The 16964-nt window shown below is 51.8% G+C and overlaps 1 protein-coding gene across 10 annotated transcripts in view; it reads right to left on the bottom strand.

The window, feature by feature from the left end:
* LOC127566573 (cyclin-dependent kinase 16-like) overlaps positions 1-16964 on the bottom strand; it is a 79151-nt gene that overhangs the window by 9972 nt on the left and 52215 nt on the right. For all 10 annotated transcript variants that reach the window (XM_052008992.1, XM_052008993.1, XM_052008994.1 and 7 more), the window contains 11 exons: positions 15712-15842; positions 15135-15260; positions 12088-12144; positions 11405-11519; positions 10526-10620; positions 6689-6751; positions 5598-5721; positions 3316-3436; positions 1234-1331; positions 984-1089; positions 814-856 (listed from right to left, as the gene is read on the bottom strand). In XM_052008992.1, coding sequence (XP_051864952.1) covers positions 814-856; positions 984-1089; positions 1234-1331; positions 3316-3436; positions 5598-5721; positions 6689-6751; positions 10526-10620; positions 11405-11519; positions 12088-12144; positions 15135-15260; positions 15712-15842 — 1079 coding nt within the window. The remainder of the gene's footprint in view (positions 1-813; positions 857-983; positions 1090-1233; positions 1332-3315; positions 3437-5597; positions 5722-6688; positions 6752-10525; positions 10621-11404; positions 11520-12087; positions 12145-15134; positions 15261-15711; positions 15843-16964) is intronic.

Raw genomic sequence — 16964 nt, 5'->3', positions numbered from 1 at the left:
CATTTAATTACTTCAGCTTAAATTCCCACGTTGCTGGGCTGGGATTTGAACTCTCATTCAGGGATCAATGGCACAGAGCTCTGCCTGCTGATACAACAACGTCACCACCCTACCCTTAACTTATCTGTGCTGAGATCAGCTGGCCCCCTTGACACACTCCTGTGGCAACAGCCCTTGTCCACCTGGAGGGGAAAGGGTGCAGGAGGCTAAAGGAATTTGGCATGTCCCTGCTGACCTCACCAATTTTTAGAGGCACTACAGAAAGCATCCTATCCGGATGCATCACGCTCGGTACAGCAACTGCTCTGCCCGTGACTGCAAGACACTGCAGAGAGTTGTGGACACAGCCCAGTACATCACAGACACCAGCCTCCCCTCCATGGACTATCTGCACTTCTCGCTGCCTCGGGAAAGCAGCCAGCATAATCAAAGACCCCTCCCACCCTGGACATTCTCTCTTCTCCCCCCTCCCATCGGGCAGAAGATACAAAAGCCTGTAAGCACGTACCACCAGGCTCAAAGACAGCTTCTATCCCACTGTTATAAGACTATTGAACGGTCCCCTAGCATGATAAGATGGACTCTCGACCTCACAATCTACCTGGTTATGACCTTGCACCTTATTGTCTGCCTGCACTGCACCTTCTCTGTAACTGTGACACTTTATTCTGCATTCTGGTATTGTTTCCCCTTGTACTACCTTGATGGACTAATGTGATGAAATGATCTGTATGGACGGCATGCAGAACTAAGTTCTTCACTGTACCTCAGTACATGGGACAAAGGTAAACCAATTTAAAGCTTCCACCTTACCTGGAGAAGCTTTGACAAGAGATCGAGCCCCTCCGAGTCCAGTCTGCAAGACAGAAAGGTGCTTATTTAAGCCTGTGCAGCCAAGGCCAAACCCCTTGCGTCAGGGAGTGTGGAGGGGGCTGGTGGCATGGCCCCCGGGGCCGTGGCGCGGGGCCTGTCTGGGGCAATACCTGGGTGCGTGATTGACAAGAGGCTCCGGCCGATACTTGGGATAGTTGTAGGATCTGAAGTCCTCGTTCGCCAGGATCCCGGGCCACGTCGCTTCCGTCGGCGTTCCTGACGGGACAAGAGACGGGGAGAATGGGCGGTCACCGGGAGCAACAACACGAGTCTGTGACAGGGTCGGTTACTGAAGGGACAGCGGTGAAGGCAGTAAGGTTTGGGTAACGACGACTCGAGGGATGGCAGCAAATATCTCACCTAATACCCTAAATATAAAATGCAGTTCTTCCTCTACAGTGGAGCCAGGAAACAGTGGGCGCCCCGTGGCCATCTCGTAAAATATACAGCCTACGCCCCTGAGGACAGGAAACAGCAGTGAGTTAGTCTCGCAAACGCAACGCAGGACATTTAAAGGGAATCCAAATAGCCCCAGACCTCCAAAGGAGCAGCCTTATGTCCTGCACAATTATCCCTCCCAACCTTCCTCCCATTCCCCTTCCTGCCAACTTTGCTTCCCCACCTCTTTCAGGAAGCGCACAATCCAGGCAGAGAAACACCACCCACTCCACCTTCAATCGGTGACCCTTCTGCCCCTGAATCCCCTTTGCTTACTGTCTAAACCCCTGTGCCGGAGAGGCAATGGCCGTGTCAGTCACAGCAGGGCTTAGAAAGGGCTGATGGAAAATCCACCTCTTCCGCACGAGGAGGCTGTTGGGTCCACTCCTGCAATCTGTTGAGGTACTCCCACGCTCCAGGCTTTATAAAACTCCGGTTAGGCCTTGGGGTACTGCATTCAATTCTGGTCACCCCCGTTACAGCAAGGACGTGGAAGCTTCGGAGAGGGTGCAGAAGAGGTTCACCAGGATGCTGCCTGGATTAGAGGGCATGAGCTATAAGGAGAGGTTGGACAGACTTGGGTTGTTTTCTCTGGAGCGGCGGAGGCTGAGGGGAGACGTGATAGAGATTTATCAGATTATGAGAGGCACAGACAGCCGGGATCCCAGGGTCCAAATGTCCAATACTAGAGGGCATGGATTTAAGGTGAGAGGGGGTAAGTTCAAAGGAGATGTGCGGGGCAGGTTTATTTTTTACAGGGAGCGGTGGGTGCCTGGAATGCGCTACCAGGGGTGGTGGTGGAGGCAGATACAATAGAGGGGTTTCAGAGGTTCTTAAGACAAGCACGTGGATGTGCAGAGAATAGAGGGAGATGGACATTGTGCAGGCAGCAGGGATTGGTTTAGTTAGGCATTTAATTACTAGATTAATTAGGTCAGCACAACATGGTGGGCCAAAGGGCCTCTTCCTGTGCTGTACTGTTCCATGTTCTGTGCCTCTTCAAATGTTCAGCCACATTAAGAGCTTCTGCCTCCACCACCCCATCGTGCAGACAGTCACAGATCCCGGGGTCAAACATACTTCCTCAATTCCCCACCTATGTTTCCAAGGACAAACTTTAATCCAAGTCCCTCCTCTCCACTGCGGCACATGGCTGCTACTACTTCACCTTGTCTGAGTCACTTACGTAACTTTGAACATCCCGATTAAATCTAGCACTGAGCCTTGTTTAACTGACGTTGCCAAGTGTTGGACATTCCAGGAGGTGGAGATGTGGCATTCCCTCTTTCACAGTCAGAGGGAATGTGCCCATCTGTTTCCCAGAGTCTCAATCTTTGTTTGTGGTCAGGAGGAACATGGTTCAAGGGCACAGTGTTAACCAGTCAGTTCTGAGCTGCACTAAACGAGCCATTGAAATGACAGGGACTCAAATCTAACCAATCCCATCACGTAGACAATGCAATGGAGATGATCGCAGCTGCCCCGGCAAACCACAGCCCAAGAAGCAGTCCTGTACCCTGGTGTTATACAGTGACAGACCCGTCCCCACTGGTACTGTACCCCAGTGTTATACAGTGAAGGACCCATCCCCACTGGTACTGTACCCCAGTGTTATACAGCGACAGACCTGTCCCTTACTGGTACTGTACCCCAGTGTTATACAGTGACAGACCCGTCCCCACCAGTACTGTACCCCGGTGTTATACAGCGGCAGACCCGTCCCCACCGGTACTGTACCCCAGTGTTACACAGTGACAGCACAGGTATTGTACTGCACAGCTGAAAACTACCAGCCATGTAATGGGAACACCACACATCATGGTCCATTCACTGGCCTGGTGCAGTTACACCCCCCCACCCCCATGTGGTGTAGCATTTTGAAAGAATGGGCTTCAACCATGCATTAAATGGTCCATACTGACGCGTTAAGGCTATGAGGGTGACTCTGTCACACTGGACACTTAGCAGGGTGCACGTGCGTCACTGGATTAACACTTTACTCACCACATATCTATCTGTGTTGAATATTCTGTGGATCCCAGCAAGACATCTGGAGGCCTGTACCAGAGAGTCACCACCTCATTCGAATAGGTTTTGGTCGGGACTGACTTCGCCCTGGCCAGCCCTGGTTAACACATGAACGAACAGAGATGAAGCACTTACACTGCAGTTGGACAGTGCAGCTTGTAGCTCAGTTTGGCTCATTACTCGCTGTGAACCTCTCCTTAATACAGGGAGACGGACGCACTCCCAGGGAAGCTGTCACTCTGCGTGAGGGGCTATGCCACACCGTAGCCAGGGTAATGCCAGTGATTTGCACACTGGAGTACTACTCTTCTGATAAGGCTGGAAACTCAAAGCTGTGGCTCTCTTAGACCAACACTGGAATAATTCTCCCTGTGATCACTTGGGAGATCAAATGTAAAGGGAAGATACACTGTTAATGGCAAGACCCTTTCACAGTGTTTATGTACAGAGGGATCTTGGGTCCAAGTCCATAGCTCTCTGAAGGTTGACAGTGTGGTAACGAAGGCATATGGCATGCTTGCCTTTAGTAGTGGAGGCACTGAGTTCAAGAGTTGGGAAGTCATGCTGCAGCTTTATAAAACTCTGGTTGGGCCGTATCCAGAGTCTTGCATTCAATTCTGGTCACCCCATTACAGGAAGGATGTGGAGGCTTTGCAGAGGGTGCAGAAGAGGTTTACCAGGGTGCTGCCTGGATTAGAGGGTATGAGCTATAAGGAGAGGCTGGACAAACTTAGGTTGTCTTCTCTGGAGCAGCGGAGCTGAGGGGAGACCTCCTAGAAGTTTATGAGATTATGAGAGGCATAGATAGGGTAGACAGCCGGTATCTTTTTCCCAGGGTCGAAATGTCTAATACTCGAGAGCATGCATTTAAGGTGAGATGGGCTAAGTTGAAAGGAGACATGTGGGGTAAGTTTTTTTTAAAGAGTGGTGGGTGCCTAGAGTGCCAGGCAAATTCCATAAAGAGGCATCTAAGAGGCTCTTAGACAGGCACATGAACGTGCAGAGAATGAAGGGAGATGGACATTGTGAAGGCAGAAGGGATTAGTTCAAGTTAGGCATTTAATTAGGTCAGCACAACATGGTGGGCTGAAGGCCCTGTTCCTGTGTTGTACTGTTCTATGTTCTATGACCAATACCAGAAAGTTGTCTCATTCCTAACTGGGCCAGTTGGAGATCTGAGACACCTGGTGAAGGACTGTGTAAACTGGAGGTACAAGGGGCTGCAGGTATTGGGTTCTGGAGCAAAAAAAACACGAGCTGCTGGAGGAACTCAGTGGCACAGATTCCATTATCCGGAATTCCTTGTCTGAAGTTCCCCAGGTAGTAAGTAAACGTGTGCCATTCTTGGCTCACAGAGCTATGGACAACATGGATCCGTCTTCAGCTCCCCTTCGTGCTTTAACTCCAAGGTGAAACTCCAACTGCAAGGCCTGGAGAGAGTGGACGTGGGGAGGATGTTTCCGTCAGTGGGAGAGTCCAGGATCCGAGGGCACAGCCTCAGAATAAAAGGACGCCCCTTCAGAACTGAGATGAGGAAGAATTTCTTCAGCCAGAGAGCGGTGAATCTGGGGAATTTGTTGCCCCAGAGGGTTGTGGACGCCAAGTCATTGGGTGTGTTTAAGGTAGAAATTGACAGGTTCCTGATTGGTGGGGAGGGGTGGGGTTGAGGGTTACGGGGAGAAGGCGGGAGAATGGGGTTGAGAGAGAAAAAAAATCAGCCACAATTGAATGGCGAAGCAGACTCGACAGGCCTGTTCCTTATCCTACATCTTGTGGTCTTATGAGCCCAATTGAGACGGCACTCCCCCCGGGGTCGAGCCCAACCCATCAGCCCCCTGGGGAAAGCAGCACTTTCCCAACCTTCCCTCCCCTCCCCAAGGGAAGCTGATATCACCCTCTGCTGACATATCTTACCTTCGAATGTGTGTCATTCAACTCCTGGTGGTCCCTGGGCCTCCAACACTGGATCCCCACCCTGCCCTGCCCTGGCGTCCCTGGGTATTGTGGTGTTAACTCAGCCCTTTTACCCGTTCTGCTGAACGTGGCCATAAAGCCCTACCAAGTAGGCAGCTCACTGCACTGCTGACACAGGGTTAGGGGCACCTGTAAGCCAGGTGCCCTGTCGAGTGGCGAGGGGTATACAGTGATGATCTGTCCCCACCAGCACTGTACCCATGTTATGTACATGCTAGCTGCCTGCAGTACCTGAACTGGCAAGGTCCCACCCCCACCCACTGAGCCACCACGAGTGCACCTACCGAAGTCCGCCAGCTTGAGCTCTCCTTTCTCATTGATGAGCAGGTTCTGGGGTTTCAAGTCTCGATGCAGCACCTTTCTGTGATGACAATATGCCAGGCCACGCAACAGTTGGAACAGGAAGAGCTGGGACAACACACACACGCTCAGTAAAGCTGGGAATAAGGTAAAGAAATACTTTCCCGTTGCTGCATTATTTCCTTTGAGTCATTTGGCTGTCGGGGTGTGGAATGTTATTGCTAGGTCCATCTTAAGGCAGGGAGAGCACAGGTTAGACACAGGGTGAGGCTCCCTCCACACCGTCCCATCACACACTCCTGGGGTCAGACACAGAGTGAAGCTCCCTCCGCACCGTCCCATCACACACTCCTGGGGTCAGACACAGGGTGAGGCTCCCTCCACACCGTCCCATCACACACTCCTGGGGTCAGACACAGAGTGAAGCTCCCTCCGCACCGTCCCATCACACACTCCTGGGGTCAGACACAGGGTGAAGCTCCCTCCGCACCGTCCCATCACACACTCGCGGGGTCAGACACAGGGTGAAGCTCCCTCTACACTGTCCCATCACACACCCCTGGGGTCAGACACAGGGTGAAGCTCCCTCTGCACCGTCCCATCACACACTCCCGGGGTCAGACACAGGGTGAAGCTCCCTCCACACCATCCGATCACACACTCCTGGGGTCAGACACAGGGTGAAGCTCCCTCTGCACCGTCCCATCACACACCCCTGGGGTCAGACACAGGGTGAAGCTCCCTCCGCACCGTCCCATCACACACTCCTGGGGTCAGACACAGGGTGAAGCTCCCTCCACACCATCCGATCACACACTCCTGGGGTCAGACACAGGGTGAACAGTATCAGCATTACACTTGCTCATTTCTCCCTCATTTTTCTGAACTGGCGTTGCCAATACTTGCAGGGATATTTACTCAGTGGAGCAGTGCAGAGAAACCTGCCTTGCTCTAGGAGTGTTTGTTAATTCTATCGCTCTTGTCCCGTGTCATCTCCCATTTCCCAGTGTTAACACTGGTAACCCCAACGAGCAGATAATTCTGAACAAAACCTTGTTTGGCCGTATATGCTCACCTTTACATTGTGGATGTTAATGATATTCCCACAATCCTCCAGGTACTGTTTCAAGTCTTTATCCTAAAGGCAGGTAACAAAGAAAACAGGCTTCAGTTGAATACTTAGGAGAGGCTGTTCCTCCAAGATCTCCCTCCAACCCCAAAATGCCAACAGAACCTTCCCCAGGAGCTTCTACATACACCTCTCGAAGATCAACCCTCTCCTGGGCTCCAACGAGTAAGGTCCTAGCCTGCCCAACCTCTCCCAATAGCTCAGGCCCTCGAGTCCTGGCAACAGTTGCGTAAATCTTGTGAAGCCAAAGGTTGAGGGAGTGGATGGGAAAGAGCATTAACTCTCGACTGTTACATCTGCCGCTCTGGCTCAACACACTTTTTAACCTTCAGTTGATGAAATCCATGTTTCCTTACGATACAGGAGGCCATTTGGTCCATCAAGTCAATGCTGGCTCAGAGCAGTCCCATCTCCCCCACGATTTTCTCCTGTAACCTGTTCTCCCTACAGTCTCAGATTCTATCACTCACCCACACACAAGGGGCAATTTACAGTGGCCAATTAACCTACTAACCTGCACATTTTTGGGATGTGGAACAGAGCACCTGGAGCCAGAGGGAGAATGTACAAACCCCACACAGACAGCACTGCAGGGCCAAATTGAACCCAGGTTATTGGAGCTGTGAGGCAGCAGCTCTACTGGCTGCGCAACCAAGCTGTAACTGAATCAAGTTGCAGCCACTCTGCCCATCGAGTCTGTCTAACATCAGTCTGTTGGCTATGCATCAGGGAGCAGCGTTCTCCGGATAGTTAGGAAGCTGTGTGTTCACATCCCACGCGAGAGATCTGAGCACAAAGGTGCAGCATTAAGTGCACAGCACTGCTGAGGGAGCACCGCATCCGAGGAGGGGTGCAGTACTACCAGATGAGCAGTGGATTGGACGGGTGGCACTGAGGGAGCACAGTTTCCCCAGAGAGGCGGCATGGGATTTCCACAATGCTGGAGGAGTAACACCAAGGAGGAGCACTACAATGTTAGAGAAGCCAGCTCTCAGCGGTGGCATGACACAAAGACCTGCCGCCTCTCACAAGCCAGTGACCCCGAGGGAGTTGTGCGTTGACTTTCAAATAGATATTAAAAGGAGGCCCCCCCCCCCCCCCCCCCCCCCCGGCCTCTCAGACCCCACAGCACAATGGGGACAAAGAACAGAACACTGGAAGAACTCAGCGGGTCAAGCACCTTCTGTGAAGGCAAAAGGTGAACGTCAACGTTTCGGGTCAAGACCTTGCATCAGGGCGTCCTGTCCTAATGGAGACTCTCAACCCAAAATGTCGATATATACCTTTTCCCTCCATGGATGAATTCTTCCGGCATTTTGTTTCTTGTTCCAGATTCCAGCATTTGCAGTCTCCTTTGTCTCCCTACCACTGCTCTGCAGCAAGGGCGAGTTCCCTTTGTTGTCCTGGGTCAATGTTTATCCACTGAAGATATGGAACTGGGAGCCGAATGGGCACAAGTCGGTCGATGCATCTCCTGCCGGACAAAAACCTTTCACAGGTCGCTTCAGATAGCCCGATGTGCTGAAAGGAACTCATTTCTCCTTAACAAGGCTGCTTTTCCCGAGATTGCAGATGCTGGAATCTGGAGCAACAAACAATCTACTGGAGCTCAGCAGATCATAGAGTCATAGAACAATACAGCACGGATACAGGCCCTACGGCCCAAAAAGTCCATGCTGACCACGCTCTCCACCCAGCTGGTCCCAATTTCCTGCCCATGTCCCTCCAAGCCCCACCCCTCCATGTACCTATCCAAGTGCTTCTTAAATGATACTGTTGTACCTGCCTCACCCACTTCCTCTGGCAGCTCGTTCCATACACTCACCACCCTCTGTGTGAAAAAGTTGCCCCTCAGGTCCCTTTTAAATCTTTCCCCTCTCACCCTAAACCTATGCCCCTAGCTCTGGACTCTGCTACCCTGGGGAAAAGACTGTTACCGTCCACTTTAAGATAAGATCTTTATTAGTCACATGTACATCGAAGCACACAGTGAAATGCATCTTTGCGTAGAATGTTCTGGGGGCAGCCCGCAAGTGTCACCACGCTTCCGGCGCCAACATAGCACGCCCACAACTTCCTAACCCGTACGTCTTTGGAATGTGGGAGGAAACCAGAGCACCCAGAGGAAACCCATACGGTCATCTATGCCTCTCATAATTTTAAACACTTCTATAAGGTCACCCCTGATTCTCCTACGTTCCAAGGAGTAAAGAACCTAGCCTGGCCAACCTCTCCCTATGACTCAGGTGCTCTAGACCTCCTCGCAAATCTCTGCACTCTTTCCAGTTTAACAACGTCTTTCCTATGACAGGGTGACCAAAGCTGTACACAGTGCTCCAAGTGCGACCTCACTGATGATTTATGCAACTGAATCGAAACTCTCTGTCAGGACTAGATGCACTGAAATGTCTCCAATTCCTCTCCCCCCAACAGATGGTGCACGAATGCTCCTTTTCTTCTGGACCAGAAATGCACTGAGCCAGGAGGTCACCTTGGATTCATTCTCGCTGTGCTGCCCAGTTTGAACCCCCTTTCACTCGGCAATCTGGGCTGGAGACCAGAGCCCCCGGGCCTGATCCCAACCCTGAGTTGACCCACACAGCCCAAACTAAGAATGGGAACATCTCGATCTGGGTTGGGTAATGCATCAAGTTTTGCTTCGTGCTATGTACGTGGCTTCATGAACTAATACCGCACAGGAAGCCATTTTGTCCACTGGGCCGGTTTCAGCCCGTGCAAGAGCTCTCTCACCAGCCACATTCCCCGTGTTTTCATCCTGGATCCCTGCAAACCATCTGCACTGAAACGGTACCCAGGACGTCCCAAGGTGCCTCGTGAGAGGGTTGCCAAACACTGAGCCGCATCAGGGCAGGTGACCCAAACCTCGGACAAAGAGGTCAATTTTAGGAAGCATCTTAAAAGGAGGGGAGAGAGGTGGAGGGGATTAGGGAGGGAATTCCAGAGATTAGGACTAGATTTAATCTCCAGGATTCCCAGCTCTCAGCACCAGAGACCCAGGTTCAGTCCTGACCTCAAGTGCTGCCCGCATGGAGTTTGCACGTTATCTCTGTGACCCCGTGGGTTTCTCCCTGGATGTTCCAGTTTCCTTCCACATCCCAAAGACGTGCGGGTCAGTGGGTGAAGTGGCTGCTATAAATTGCCTCTTAGTGTGTAGGTGAGGGTAGAACATGGGGTGGGGGGGGGGGGGGGAGAGTTGATGGGAATGTGGGGAGAATAAAAAAAAGGATTAACATTGGATTCGTGTAAAGGGAGGTGGACGGTAGGCAAGGACATTGGGTGAAAGAGTCCGTTTTTATGCTACATTTCTACATGACTCCATGTAAATGTTGGATACCTGTTGAATCTGCTCTCACTGCTGTATCTGGCAGAGCATTCCCAATCACAACCTGCTTTGGAAAAACACTCAGTTTTTTTCCAAACCTCAGTATAGTGAGACGATGACCACTTTGCACTACAATGGACTTTGGTTTTTTTTGTTCTTTCTTGTATAATTTATGTTCAATTTATGTGAATGTCGTGTCTCTGATGCCGCTGCAAGTAAGTTTTTCATTGCACCTGTGCACACGTGCTTGTGCATCTGGCAATAAACTCGACTTTGGCACTTATCCCCATCTGGTTCTTTTGCTGATTATCCTCAATCTGGCTTGCCGCTGGGAGCAGTGTCTGTTGATTCACTCCGTCAAAACCCTCACCGCCATTTTGAACACCTTGGTTACACCCTCCCTCTTCTCAGCTTCCCCAATAGCACAAGGCTCCACCCACCAGGTACTCGAAGACCAGTGTGAGGGATTTCTCTGTGTGGATGATGTCGTGAAGCGTCACAATGTTGGCGTGCTTGAGGTCCTTGAGCAGCGACACTGGGGAAGAGAAGAGCTGGGGTTAGAAGGAGCAATCTAGCCCGTACTGTATATCAGGAAACATCAGATTGTCCAGTATATGTTGGAAAGGTCTAATATTTTCGGTGGAACCCCACACACCCCTATAATGATCACAGCTTCATCAACGTAGCAAAGGGAACACGCCCTGCATGCCCAAACTTTCCTATTTTTCTATCACACTTCTACATGTGGATCATGGACTGTTCACTCAGCGTAACATTCCTGTAGTTGGTACCAGCCGAGGATCCAATCAGCAGACTAAAGGAGACTGAAGGGAGGATGGGAGTAAATCCCAAACTGGATGGCAGCTTTCTGTCCACAGAGCGATGCTGGATCAGTTCATGGTAAATCTGCTGGGGGCTGTAGTCAGCTATCAGCCTCTAATATGGATGGTCTCTCAGGGTCATAGGACAGCAGTGCCCCAGGAGGGCAGTGTTATTGTTCAGAGGTTCCCCCAGGAGGGCAGTGTGATTGGTCAGAGGTCCCCCAGGAGGGCAGGATTATTGGCCAGGAGGTCTCCCAGTGAGGGCAACATTATTGGCAGAGGGTCCCCCAGTGGGAGCTTAATTAATGGCCAGGGGTAACAGTAACTGGGAGCTCATCGACCGTGGGGAGCTGAACAGAACACAAACCGAGGGGTCTGAATGCTCAGGAAGAGCCGCTGACACCAAAGAGTTGAATACTGCGTGATGAACAGACAGGGTGAAGCCCGGACAGCGAGAAGGGAGGGGGAGCGGTGCGGCACCACGGCTCTTTGCTTTACCTTCCCTGATGGCGGTGCAGGGAGCTCCCTCCTCGTGCTCCAGCCGAATTTCCTTCAGTGCCACCAAGTTATCTGTCAGCTTACTCCTCCCTTTGTACACAGTTGCATAGGTGCCCTTCAGAAGCATGGGGGGGGGGGGGGTTGGTGGGGGTGAGGGGGAAAAGAAGAGACAGAGAGTGAGATCAGTCGACTAACAGCGGGGAAATCACTCGATGCATGGGGGAGGCTGTCCGTCTGAAGGGAGTGGGCTCCAGGATGGTTAGATCGCCCGGGTTACTGGATGGATTGGGTGGATTGTGGCTGCTCTGCCCATTAGCAAGACCTGGGTGTTGGAGAGTGCCACGGCGTGGAAGGCCACAAGGCTGACCAACTACATGCTGGTGTGGCCAAACAGCAATCACAATGCCTCTGCAATTTATCCCCCAACCCGCCCCGTGCTCAATGTAGACTGCAAACGTTAGTCAGGCCACACTGGTCTCGGGGACACAGGAGGCAGTGAGGAGGCGTCCACAAGGGAAGGGGACAAAGATCTGAGAACAAGCGAGATGAAGGGCCTGTCAAACCCCCTTTTACTGGGGTACCAAGACACAAGTTGGACACTTCTGTTGCGGGTTACAAAGTTGGCCTGGAGCCGGGCAGCTTTTTAAGAAGGCAAACATACTGGTTGGGTGCCGAGCTCCTACCTCGCCGAGCTTGTCCAGTTTAACGTAGGTCTCCAGCTTGCCGAACCCAATCTCCGACTGCAGGGTGAGAAAGGGACAAGGTGAGGAGAAGGTGTCCTCTGTGGCTAAACCCCAACCCCTTCCACAACTAAGATGGATCACAGAAGCTCAGATAGTCAGAGGTACGGCACAGAAACAGGCCCTTTGGCCGACTGTCCATGCCTGTCAACTACTCATTTACACTAGAACAGTGCAGCACAGAAGAGGCCCTTCGGCCCACAATGTTGCACTGACATAGCTAATCCCTCCCACCGACACAATGCGCATATCTCTCCATTTTCCTCTCATTCATGTGCCCATCCAAGCCCCTCTTAAAAGCTCTCAATGAACTTGCCTCCATCACCCTATCAGCCAACGCATTCCACGCATCCACCACTCTCGAGTAAAAAACTTACCCCTCGCGTCTCTTCTGAACCTACCCCCTCTCCCCTTAAACACATGCCCTCTGGTATTGGATCGCTCAAAAATGGGAAAAAGATATTGCATATCCACCCTATCTATGCCCCTCATAGTTTTATACACTTCCAACAGATCACCCCTCAGCCTCCACTGCCCCAGAGAAAACAGCCCAAGTTTGTCCAGCCTCTCCTGATAGCACATGCCCTCTAATCCAGGCAGCATCCTAGTAAACCTCCTCTGCACCCTCGCTAAAGCCTCGACATCCTTCCTATAGTGAGGTGACCAGAATTGCACACAATACTCTAAATTCGGCTTAAGCAGAATTCTATAGAGATGCATCATAACTTCTTGACTCCTACACTCAATTCCTCGATCAATGAAAGCAAGTATTCCATAAGCCTTCTTAACCACCCTGTCTATCTGTGTAGCCACTTTCAGTGAGCCATGGACTTGCACCCCAAGGTCTCTCTGCTCTTCAACACTAAGGATCTTGCCCTTAAGAGTGTACTGCCTCTTGACATTAGTCCTACCAAGGTGCAACACCTCACATTTATTGAGGTTAAACTCCATCTGCCATTTCTCTGCCCACACCTGCAACTGATCGACATCACGCTGTATCCGTTCCCAGTCTTCTACACTATTCACAACTCCACCAATCTTTGTATCGTCTGCAAACTTACTAACCCACCCATCAACACACTCATCCAGATCATTTGCGTACATCGCAAACAGCAGAGGTCCCAGCACAGATCCCTGCAGAACACCACTACTCACAGGCGTCCAGCCCAAATAAGTCCCTTCATCCACCACCCTTCTGTGGGCAAGCCAGTTCTGGATCCACACAGCCAACTCTCCACTGACCCCAGGCATCCCAACTTTCTTGATTAACCTACTTTGTGGGACCTGGTCAAATGCCTTCCTGAAGTCTATACAGATGACATCCACAGCTCGATCTTCATCACTAATGCTTCATTAATCCCATATTGATTCTCCCCCCATTCTCATCACCTCTTCCCCCTCCCCGCCCCACCTCCCCCAACCCAACGAGATTCTACTTCCCACCAACACACTTCATCGCTGTGCCCAGGTTTGATTCCCGGTTTGTGGACAGCACCGTAGTGTAGCAGTTAGCGTAATGCTATTACAGCGCCAGCGACCTGGGTTCAATTCTGGCCGCTGTCTGTAAGGAGTTTGTACATTCTCCCTGTGTCTGTGTGGGTTTCCTCTGGGTGCTCCAGTTTCCTCCCACATTCCAAAGGCATACAGGTTAGGAAGTTGTGGGCGTGCTATGTTGGTGCTGGAAGAGTGGCGACACTTGCGGGCTGCCCCCAGCACATTCTCAGTAACGCAAAAAGATGCATTTCACTGTGTACTTCGATGTACATGTGACTAATAAATGAATAGCTTATATAACAGCCAATTAACCCATCAATCCGCACGTCTTTGGGACGTAGGAGGAAACGGGAGCACTCGGGAGAACTTGCAAACTCCACGCGACACGAATCAAGGCTCTGTCATACATCGGCCAGCTTGGGGTGATGATGTGGAAACGGATGCCCAGACTGATTCCCTACCCGATTGAAACCTCTACCCGCTGTGCCACTGTGCTGCCCAATCTCAGGAACACAAGAAAATAGGAGCAAGAATAGGCCACTCAGCCCCTCAAACCTGCCCAACCGTTCAATATGATCATGTCTAATCTATGCTGGCCTCATCTCCTCTTCTGTGCCAGTTCTCCATCACCCTCAATTCCTCGATCTATCAAATATTGATCCACCTCACCTACACCTTAAGAATATCCAATGATCTGGCCTCCACCACCCTCGGGGGCAGAGAAGTCCAGGGATTCACCACCCCCCAAGAGAAGAAATTTCGACACACTCCAGCCCCATATTTTGTGGCTGTGTCTCCCTGTTCGCGATCCTCCTGTTAGTGGAAACTCACTGCACAGGTAGAGGCCACTCAGTCCACCTAGCTCTGTGAATGAGCTCTCCAGTCAGTCACAATCCCCACAGCCCTGCACATTTTCCCCTTCAAATGTTTTTCCAATTCTCCCTTTGAATCTTCTTTCTGATGCCGACATTAAATCAGTCCCTAATTTGGGCTTTTCATTGATTATCCTCAGTCTTTCTACAGATGTACTTATATATTTTTTTGATTTGGGGGCTCTCTTTTCATATAATTAAATTTCTTATCAATCTTGTTTTGTATCATGCTCACTTAGCAAGAGTGCAGGAGGTCTAGATGATATATTTTACTCCTTGTAAGTATATATATTAACTGTTATCCCGATCTCTTCGCACCGTATGTATAACCATTAATGTTGTGTATATTAATTTGAATTAATTTGAAATTCAATAAAAAGATTGAAAAAGAAAGAAAGATGTACAGTGGAGAGCATTCTGACTGGTTGCATCACCACCTGGTATGGAGGCTCCAATGCGCAGGATCACAAGAGGCTGCAGAGGGTTGTAGACTCAGCCAGCTCCATCATGGGCACAACCCTCCCTGCCATCAAGGGCATCTTCAAGAGGCAGTGCCTCAAGAAGGTGGCATCCATCGCGAAGGAGGCAAGGGGCACTTGCTACAGGATCCCAGTGTGTACTCACCAGCGAGACCCTGCGCAGCCGTCGGCTGAGCGGCTTGTCGAAAGGTGGGCTGTTCATGGCAAACTTCTCCAGGTATCCCTCAGGGAGCCGGATGTCTGCAGGCAGCGACAGCCTCTTATTGATGTCCTGGGGAGCAGAGCGACAGGTAACCATGGTGGTCTGACTAATGCACTTACATTTAAGCAGGTGGCTTGGTGCTAGGATTGGAGCACAGCAACCACAGTAAACTTTACTCAGTACATAATCCTGCTGTCCATGCCCTGGGAGTGTGTGATGGGACGGTGTGGAGGGAGCTTCACTCTGTGTCTGACCCTGGGAGTGTGTGATGGGACGGTGTGGAGGGAGCTTCACTCTGTGTCTGACCATGGGAGTGTGTGATGGGATGGTGCGGAGGGAGCTTCACTCTGTGTCTGACCCCGGGAGTGTGTGATGGGAGCTTCACTCTGTGTCTGACCCCGGGAGTGTGTGATGGGACAGTCCGGAGGGAGCTTCAAACTGTATCTAACAGTGCTGCCGTTGTTCCGTGACCGTTTGACAGGACAGTGCGAGGGAGACCTGGGATCTGACCTGCCCATACCTCGGTGGAGATCTTTCTGACGTTGTTCCGCATCCGTACCCGGACTGGAGACTGGACTTCGTCGGAGGAGGTAGCAGAAGCTTGGTCGCTCTCCCCATCAGAGCCCATCTTCAGGTCCTCGTGGACGATCTCTACGAGCGGAAAGACGGTCTTTAGAGGAGGAGGTGCTGCAAGTGTGACAATGGCTCACAGCCCAGTCACACTGCCTATAACCTGCACAGCATGCAACGAGACCATCTAAAGGCAGCGGCTGAACACGTACATCCCTGCCTGAGCAGCGATCTGCCCTGATCTGCTCCTGACAAAGGCTGTTGACAAGTCTCTCCATTTTGTTTTCTGTTAAGGGTGGGGCACCTATTTCTTCTTCTTCCGCCATTGTATCTATTGCCCCCCCTCCCCAGCCCTCAGAACTGGTTCCTAGGATGGCAGACGCCCCAACCACTGCCCCTGCTTATTCACCGCACCCCGCCCCCAACCCTCCACATCAGACCCATGCATGGCAAGCACTGGCAGGGTGTTGGAGAGCTACACGGGGTGGGTGACCTGACACACGGTGAGCAGTGGTGCAAACCCCGGCTGCTCTGGGCCAGAGCCCATGCCTCGTGGGGTCTTTGGTATTGGGGCCGAGGACTTCCAGCCCAAAGAGGTTGGCAGATCACACCCAGCACCATGGTTTCTGCATCGTCCGTGTCCCGCAATGCGCCTCTTGCACGGCGGAGCCTGACTGTCCATCCTCTGCGCCGTGCTCCTGGGATGACTACCCAAGAAGTTGATGGGAGATTCCACTCACTTGGACCCTCAGCCTTCTAGGTCTGAATCAACCGTCCCAGTGGAGGTGAGCCACTCCACGTCAGGTAAATACTCCGGCTCAGCGGCCGCTGCTTCACCTTCAACAAGCCCTGCTGCCCCCACCGCCAACTCACGTGGCCCCTCCACTGCCGCAAGCTCTGCCATCCTGGGGGGGCCTGGACTTGGCCTTGGGACCACCTGCTACTCCGCAGCATCAGCTGCCAGACCCCCGCCCCTGCAGCTGTGTGGGAATGGAGCGGGTGCAAGCGAAGCCCAGTGCCACCCATGGCCCAGTACAGAGAAGGGTCTTTGGAAAGTTCTCTGCAGCGAACTAAATCTATTCCAGCTCCCAATTCCTGTGGACAACTTTCCCTGTGGACCCCCCTCTCTAGCATCTGCCCCGAAGACGTTGCCCACAGCAGAAGGCCATTCAGCCCCTCGGACCCTCCTTGCCATTCAACGTC

The sequence above is a fragment of the Pristis pectinata genome, chromosome 43, assembly GCF_009764475.1.
Source record: "Pristis pectinata isolate sPriPec2 chromosome 43, sPriPec2.1.pri, whole genome shotgun sequence".
Lineage (NCBI taxonomy): Eukaryota > Metazoa > Chordata > Chondrichthyes > Rhinopristiformes > Pristidae > Pristis > Pristis pectinata.
This window is presented reverse-complemented; position numbering and strand designations above follow the sequence as displayed.